The following is an 8643-nucleotide window of genomic DNA, read 5'->3' as shown; positions in this document are numbered from 1 at the left end:
AACACGACATTGATGAAATGAAATTAAAACTGGAACAGACTGCTATGGGCTTGCTTTTCAACAAGGAACGATATCGGGTCCTTACTTCCAAGGAAGAAAAGGTAAGCATTGCTTTTTGTTTTAAGATGTTACCACACTTAGAAAGTTCTATTGTGAATAAAGTTTTCTGCTTTTCTCAAAACTAAATTCTAGATCTATTGAGTAATTTCACTCTTCTTTTCTGCATCTGACTGACAGTATATGTATCTGAATCAATCAACTTTTTATTTTTTTCACTACTTTTTCAGTAGCAATCATGCACCAATGTATCTTTTTCAATCATTTTCAGTCGTATACCTTTTTCAGTACCAATCTTGCAGTGGGATTATGCTAACTTTGGTTTTGCTAGTATCAGAAGCGCTTATTTTTTATTAAATATATTTCAGATCATTTGCACGAATGCAGCAGCAGCTCGGCGAACCGTCAATGAAGGTTTTAAACATGCTGATGAAAAATATAAGGTTATCTCATACTTCATACTTAGTTCTTATTAATTTTTTGTTTTATTTCAGAGGCTCTTTCAGCCAATTCTTCCGTTATACTTAGATTCAACATAATTTAACTAAAGTTGAATGCTTTGCGGGACAATAGTTGTGTTTTCAGGAAATTGACAAAAAGCTATCGAAAGCAGAAACGTTACTGAAGAATCAAAACCTGGTCGGCATTAATATTGTCTCCAAAACAAAGAATAAAAGTGGCGTGGTATCTTTCAAGATTTATATATGCTTTATGTGGTCTTCAGCGTGAAGAGTTTTTATTTAAAGATATTTGAAATTCAACAGATTTGAGTAGTTCTGATGAGAGATTTCGATACTTCATATTTAGTGTTTTACAGTGAAGTCGAAATTCTAGGCAATGAATAATGGAAGTAAACCAGTAAATGCTAATAAACCTCCACCACCTCTGCCTCCGAAGAAGACGATTTCACAAGAAAACAGAATCAGTTCATCAGCCTTGCGTCCAAAAGATCAAAACATTATTTTTCGGGTAAAATCTTGATTCAACGCCTACATATAATGGGAACAGGTGCAAGCCTTGCAAAACAGTGAAATTGTGTTATGATTGTTCTTCATAGGCAAATTTATATCATCATCAGGGTGGGACAGAGAAAATGAGACTTGTTATTTGATTTCGTTATGGTCAGGAATTCAAATAATTTCTGCACATAGATCGCTTACTGTTAAAACTGGAAGTGTCCTTTTAATTCATTTGATTTCTAATGTTTTTAAATTTATTTTTTACTTTCTTAGAGTAAATTGTCAAGTAATACCGCGAGACCTTGTTCGATGCCTGTCATGCAGTTGTCGTGCGAAAGTGTTAATGCCCGCCGACAGATAATTTGTCAACTATGTTTGAAAGTTGTTTACTTAGCTGAACGGATGCAGGTGGAAGGAATGTTCATCCACAAAAAGTGCTTTCGTTGTGCCTTTTGTGAGCAACCGTTACGCCTCGGTAATTGTGCTCAAGATCGAAATCTTCGAAATTTTAATCCGAGGTTCATCTTAGAGCGATTCCCTGTATTACATCCAATGATTTTGCTTGGATTTAATATTTAAAAGTTGCAGAACTTTCTGTAATGACGTTTTTGCGAAACTCCGAATTATATTTTTACATATAAGATTAAGAATTACTTCATCATGAAAAGGAGAAAAGCATCTGTCCAAGTTTGGATCTGATGTTCTTGATGTTATGCTGGATCTCACTACGGACAATAAATTAGAGACGCGTTTGATACTTTGAAATGGTTACTCTTTTCTGATTTACTCAAAGATGCATTTCCAGGTTCTTTTGCATGCAGCACATGAACTTACCAGTTCTAGAAAAGATTGCGCGAATAGAAAAAAATGGTTGTAAAGCAAGCGATGTCACTGGTATTTTTGTTTAGAATTTATTTAATCAATTTTTTTAATTTATAGCAGCATAACAGCGCTAATTTTCAAAGGAAGCAATGTCATATTTCATCTTTTTTCACAAAAAAAAAGAAAAAAAAGGAAAGGAAAAAAAAACTTTTTCCAACTGAAATGTTTTTAGGGTCATATTTATCAACGCTGAATGATACATTGAATGTTGTCAATGGATATGCTATGTCATCTACAAATGTTAGTGTACGAAAGCTTCACTGTTTGCTTAGTGTATAGAAATGTAAAACAAATAAAACAATTACATTAGCTGAAATTAATAACGAATTTTAATCAATCACGAGTTATTTTCCGCATATAAATCACTGCTATTGTGCAGTAAAGCGTTGAGCTGAAAATTGGCATTCACTGCTTTTATTTCATAGTTCAAGTTCCAGCAGTCCATAGGAGCGCCCGCTGTGCAGCGAACTGGACGAAACTCACCGTCTATACTCCTTGGCAAGACAATGGAAAAAATGCGTGCCCAGAAGGAAGCAATTAGTGCATTATCGTCATCGCTGCATATGCATGTGACACAAGAGCGTGCCGAGTTCGGAATACATGATCAAAAGGTTGGCTTGTTGATTTGTAAGCTGAATACTTGAATTTAGTAAGCTGTTGAAAATCATGTCTGGTCAAGTTTTTGAGAACTGCTCATGTTTTAATAGATTTTAATCTGTCTGGGACACTTTCTCAAAACTTTGTCCATAGATATTATTATGCTATAAGTTTAACCAAACTGCTTCAATTTTGATTTCGATTCAGATAACTACAAAAGAAAAAGCAACCTCACGTAGCGGCAGTGGAAGTTGTTTAAATGGTCAAGGCAATTTTGGTGACGAGGGATTGTTAGGTAAGTTTTTGATGTGAGTTCTGTGTTTGTTATAAACTCGTCAACTGAAAGTTTGGATTAAGCTCAGGATTCTCCAGTTTTGCATTAATATAGAAATAAAACAGAAAGCTAATAGTTTGTACAACTTGATTCGCCTTTATTTTATCACCGTGCTTATCACGTTTGTATTCGCACTGCAATCATTTCATTTTCAGAGGATGAAGATGAATATTTATCATATGGTGAAGATGGTGATGATGACGACGATGGTGATACTGATTTCATGGAAGATGATGAACTGGTCGATTTAGAATCAGCTGTGTTGGAAAATTTTGATAAAAGTATGAATAGGTCGTTAACTGAAACCGAGGTAAATTTTAGTTTCATGTTCACTTAAAGCTGATGATTGCAAAAGTTTTTCCAGAAACTTGCCATTTTTTAGAAGAGTCAAAGCCAGTGTTACATCGCCAAGAATGAAATAATTTTTGGAGGAGCATTGCTTTGTATGCGTTCTTTATGAGTCGAGTTTTAAAACATATTGACCTTTATTTGGGTGAATACTCATTATTTGGATGTGAATACGGTTTTCCTGGTACCTACGTTTCATTTTGAAACTTACTGGTTCTAAGAAGTTTGTATGCAGTGGTATATTACAAACATCACTGATTGACGTCAGCTACTGTGTTCTTCTGTTTTCGACTTATTAGCTCGTTAAATTACAATTATTTTGTTTTCAGGCGTTGAAGCTTCTGAAGACATTCAAAGAACGTCGGCAACAAAAATTCCGAGAACACCTAAATATTTCGTCGCTAGGAAAAGAATACGAAGACCTTAATGAAAAATTTGATACAACTATTACCAAAAACGGAAGCGAAGTAACAGCAATCATGGCAGCTGAGTCACCGAAATTAATGACAGTGCTGAATATAAAGAAAGATTTGTCTGAAAAGAATTACTATCATTTGTTTAGAGAGGTAATTATTTATTGTATATTTTGAAGACAACAATACTTTTTTACTCAATGATTTGCAGCAATTATTTGTTGAATTTCTTTTTTTTTTTGCGAACTGTTCATTTAAATTTTTTGCCTCAGATTTATTCTGAAAATTTAATAACTGAATTCATTTTAAAGGAAAGTTTTTAAAACTGAAATTGCATTTCAAAGAAGGAAGATCGAGAGATGTTTCAAATTTACTAGTACACAATGAAGTAGTTATAATTTTAAATCAGATATTGCAATTTTTCAGCTTTGTTGTTGTATTTATGAAACTAGAACTGTTTTTAGCAAGTGCTGGCTCCATTCACTAAGGAACAGGTTCGCACAAAGGCTGAAATGAAAACTGGTGAATTAGGTAACTCGTTTTTATTAGTACGCATCAGTCTTCTATCTAATTATTTTTAATTTTGAATAGTTTTGCAATATTTTTCAATGCAATTAATTGAAAAATTCAACTGTGAAGTTTTCTTCCTGAAGTATGGACATGTCAGCGAAGCCGAAAAGATGTAATTAGTTGTATATAGGAATTCAAAAAGGTGAAATAGCGGGGGATAGCTTCAAAGGGGTCAACGAGCCGAAAGAATGAAGGCATACAGCAGATATATCCCAACCAAGTAAGCAAGGTAGGATTAAACAGTCAGGGAACGACACGGAGTTCGACAAGGATCATAGTGCAACACCAACCGGAAGGTCGCAGCAGTTTCCTGACGAGTAAACAAAAATCGCAAAAAGCCGATCTGGAAATGGAATTTGCCACCGACGAGGAGGAGTCGTCGAAGGATTTGTGAAGAGAGGATTTTGAAAATTGGGGAGTGAGTTCGAGTTTGTTCAAGTGAATTCAACAGTGTCTTCAAGAGAGTTCAGTGGTGTTTAGTCGCAGATTTCAAGTCACCAAGTTCGGTTAAAATCATGAGCGAAACTTTATCGGGAGTAACAGCAGTAATGGAGCGAAAAGAGAGCAACAGTTACAAAAGGGGAGTACGATAACTTAGTGAACATCAGAGAACTGTTGGTATCTTTCACTCTTTGCTATGTTTCTTTATTTCATCCTTATTATTGTATACACAATGTAGTGTAATATAAAAGATCAGTAAAGGCTACTGTTGATGAAGAGGAGTTACAGGAAGAATAAATAAATTACAACAAGAATCCTTTTCCCGATAAGACATCTAATCTATTGAAGTTGAGACCGTTACATCTTCTTGATGCATGTTTCAGAATTATGCAGATTTAGTAAGCGTCATTCGATTCCTAAGCAGTCGTCGAAAGTTGTATCATGTTTTCCTCGTTGTCTTTCTCTGGATCTCGATCAAAATGATTTTCAAGTACTGATTCGCATTGGATAAAGATAGGGAAAAATGCTGAGAATATTTTTTTTTCGTGTTCCATAATGTTAAAATTAATCCGACATGCTCTTTGACAGAAAGACAACAATTCCCTTGTTTTTCACACTCAGAATTGAGATCTTCACGTTTTACTTCAGGGAATTTATGCAATACCTTCACTGAATGGAGCATCTGATTTTACTCACTTTTCACCTCCATCGAGTAATGATTGTTCTCAGAAAGCAGCTGCACTTCATTCACAACCAATTGCACAATCAAGTAAAATTTCTTTCACATCCATTAACTTCATTTTACCAGATATAGTTTGAATGTAACACTGTTCATATTGCATTATCAGTCTTATATAATGAAGGATGCAAATAAGGAGTGAAGGAAATATTTGTGACAAGGAATTACTATTTCGTCAATGAACATCTTAAATATAAATACAATTCCAGATCTTGGCCTTCTAGCCCGATTGTTTAGTACTGACAGGGTCAAGGCTCTGCAACATCCTGACAAGGTAGGTCGAACAACCAATTCTTTTGCTAATTCGAATAAAATTATTAAGGTAAGGAGTATTATCATATAAACAATCATATTAAATTCTGAACAGAATCTGTGCCACTAAGATGAGTGCTGTATTTTGTAAGGGTATGATTTAAATGTGTTTATGAAACCTCCTCTACCAGGAGCATTTCTGTGAAACCCCGTCGATTTTGGATCTTACAAAATTAAGACTAGGAATTGACACTAAAGAAATTTTCAGGATTCCTATCTACACGATACAAATGTTGAAAACCAAAAAGATGAGGATATGTTGAATAAATTTTCAAGCTTCCGAATACTGCGAACTGGGAAAGGTAGTGCTGGTTTGGAGTTAAGCGCAGAGCACAACGCTGTTTTAAATTAATAGATAACCTCAGTTTCTGACCTGTATATTTCTTATTTTGAACTATATCACTGTTTTTAAATTGCTACACAAAACTTGATTTACACTATATTTCGTTGTATTTATGTTTTTCGGATGAAAGCTTCAATTTAGGTCTTGTTGCGTTTGAATTCAAATGAACTTTCTCATTTAATGATTTCAGGAGAAGGAGTACTTTCTCGGTGTGCGAGCATGCCCGTCTCTCAAGCAGTCAATATTTCATCGGTAAATAAACATTCACTTATTTACCAAGATACGGCTTCCTCTTCGCCATCTGTTTTTAACAACACCAACACCGCTTTACCTGGTAATATTTTTTTTCCATTTTTATTTTTCGATCACTTGATTTCATATACTAGTTGAAAGAATATTTATAATTTATATTTTAAGTGTTGCATATTAGGAAAGCTGTTATCTCGCTTCAAACTTCTCTGTGCGGATCTTCTTGACTCAACAACCAGTAATTTACGCACTTTCTTCTATTCACATTTTCATGTTCGTATAAGTTAGTATGTGTTTTTATATATTGTGCTATCAGGTATACCCATTAAAACTCGAAACTCACTTTTTTTTCCTAATTTTTTCATTTTCCAAGTTAAATATTACATTTCAGAAAACAAATTATCACCTACGTTATTCACAAAAAAAGATATCCGTCGTGTTCAGGTGAATTTTCTGAAAGTCGTGATTTCCACGAAATTTTTGTATTCTATTTTTCTGTAACTGGACGTTTTGACTTAATCAGTTTGAACATCAAGTTAAAGAATGATACAATTTGCATTTTAAGTTATTCAGAAAGATTAAGTGGAACGGTTACATGATTTTTTAGACATAATTTTTATTTTTTTATTGATTTGCAGATAGAATCAGATATTAGTAATCATGCTTTTGCCTTGATGAAATTCCAAATGACTTGGTTAAATTCCTTATTAGTTTGTCTGAGATTTTCAGAAACTGGCTGGAAAGATCTTGAAACAAAAAGAACAAGAATGTATTAGTGCAGCACAGGATTTGCAGCGTGAGTTGGTGGAAATTGATGTCCGGAAATTGGAAGTGGAAGCGGTGGCTGGTGATTTAGAAAGACGGTTATGTGATGGTATTTTCTTACACTAATCTGCGACGAAAGTCGATGTTTTCTGTACATAAGCGTGTATGGAATTGTGAATCAAAATTTCGAGAAAAATGAAAACGTTATAATAAGTTAATTTAGTTAAGTCTCCTGATGCACCATATACAGTTTGGGATTAAGTTATTTTTCATATACACAGATGCAGAAAATCTGTGGATACTGGAGCAGTGGTTGTTATATGTACAGGAAATGATACAACTGAAGCAACGTGAAGAGGAATTGAAACTCCGAGTATCTGAGTTTGAAGTGAACGAAAAATATAAAAGCCTTCAACTGCAGCTCAAGGAAGCCCAGAATAGTGATACCGGAGTATTACTTGCTTCTGATAGTCAGGTGCTATATATTTACCACAGGATTGCAGAATTCTTATTCTTGAAATGTGTCTACCATTTAACAGTAGCAAAATGATTTTAATGTGCATAACAGTAAGGTAAAATAGCGTAGTGAGGGGAATGTCAATATCAAAGTCTACAAATATTAGTACCTAGATTTACCAGGGTAGCGTTCAATAAAGTTTTCAAAATTTTCTTGATATCCTTCCGTTTTTACATATGAAAACAAATATAGGCTGAAAAGTCAATACTGAAGAAGACATTGGCAGTTTTAGAAATGCGCGATGCCATACAGAAACAGCTGAAAGTAATCAGAGAAAGGTACTTTATTTTTCTTTTTTTTGGTAGTATTTTTTTCACCAGTGCCGAGGGAGAAATTTTTTCATTTTTAGTATCACCATTCATTCCACCTTCCCTCCGTTCTGTCTAAATCCCGTCAGCCATTAGAGAAAGCAATGAAATTTCAAAAGTAGCGTGATTTTTATGGTGAGGATTTTCTAGGGCTTGGAAGCAAAAAGTACCGGAACCGTCAACACTCATTGGGTTGAAAGGAGCTTCATATCGTAATTTCAAACCGGTTTTCATTTGATTTTTTTATGATTTTTTTAAGAGCAGGAATATAAAGCAAATATATTCTAGTTTTCTGGAAATTCCTAACTCGGTGCCAAAATTCATGATTGCTTACTGTATTGGCTTTTTTCGTGCAATTATATTTGGTTTGTCGAAACTCTTCAAATCCCCGAAATTTCGGGCTTTCATTTTTTTTTTTTTTGTCATTTATTTGTAATCCAGGTGTTAAGCTTTAAAGATGTCCAATGTAGCCTAACTGTTCATGCAGTATTGGAAAGTGTCCAGTTGTGAAAAATTTCCATTAATTGTAAAGATGAAAACGGATTTGATTTAGATGAATTTTGAAACAATTTCTGGTACTTGTTGGAAATCATTGTGCGATTATCCCTAATTTTAAACTTCAGTATCGGGCTCACTTTTCATATTCACTTACATTTAGTAGCTATATTTTGGATCAGTGGTTTAATTTAGTGCAATCGGCAAAAACAATTTCAAATATTGACAGCTTTCAAATTGTAAAGCTGTAAATTCTAAATGCTGATTCCGAAAAGATTCCGCGATCTTTTGTTTCTAGAAGTTTCAAATTTTCC

General features: G+C 34.1%; 1 protein-coding gene across 2 annotated transcripts in view; it reads left to right on the top strand.

Moving 5' to 3' along the window:
- The window catches only part of LOAG_18362, a gene marked incomplete at its 5' end in the record, with an annotated part of 12849 nt that extends 4704 nt beyond the window's left edge, over window positions 1-8145 (top strand). The window contains 21 exons of one of the 2 annotated variants that reach the window (XM_020451023.1): window positions 426-500; window positions 643-741; window positions 892-1026; window positions 1290-1534; window positions 1822-1910; window positions 2071-2138; window positions 2336-2509; window positions 2703-2790; window positions 2985-3139; window positions 3507-3743; window positions 4055-4121; window positions 4985-5091; window positions 5250-5370; window positions 5550-5614; window positions 5861-5954; window positions 6186-6329; window positions 6636-6688; window positions 6974-7118; window positions 7291-7484; window positions 7719-7804; window positions 7985-8145. In XM_020451023.1, the coding sequence (XP_020305226.1) occupies window positions 426-500; window positions 643-741; window positions 892-1026; window positions 1290-1534; window positions 1822-1910; window positions 2071-2138; window positions 2336-2509; window positions 2703-2790; window positions 2985-3139; window positions 3507-3743; window positions 4055-4121; window positions 4985-5091; window positions 5250-5370; window positions 5550-5614; window positions 5861-5954; window positions 6186-6329; window positions 6636-6688; window positions 6974-7118; window positions 7291-7484; window positions 7719-7804; window positions 7985-8072 (2529 nt within the window). In that variant the 3' untranslated portion in view covers window positions 8073-8145. Of the gene's footprint in view, window positions 1-425; window positions 501-642; window positions 742-891; window positions 1027-1289; window positions 1535-1821; window positions 1911-2070; window positions 2139-2335; window positions 2510-2702; window positions 2791-2984; window positions 3140-3506; window positions 3744-4054; window positions 4122-4290; window positions 4813-4984; window positions 5092-5249; window positions 5371-5549; window positions 5615-5860; window positions 5955-6185; window positions 6330-6635; window positions 6689-6973; window positions 7119-7290; window positions 7485-7718; window positions 7805-7984 lie in introns of those variants that run through there. The other variant, XM_020451024.1, reaches the window with a different exon arrangement.
- Window positions 8146-8643: the final 498 nt, after the last annotated feature.

This window comes from Loa loa (genome assembly GCF_000183805.2).
Source record: "Loa loa unplaced genomic scaffold supercont3.278, whole genome shotgun sequence".
Classification (NCBI taxonomy): Eukaryota; Metazoa; Nematoda; class Chromadorea; order Rhabditida; family Onchocercidae; genus Loa; species Loa loa.
The sequence above is the reverse complement of the archived record's forward strand: the minus strand, read 5'-3'. Positions and strand labels throughout refer to the sequence as shown.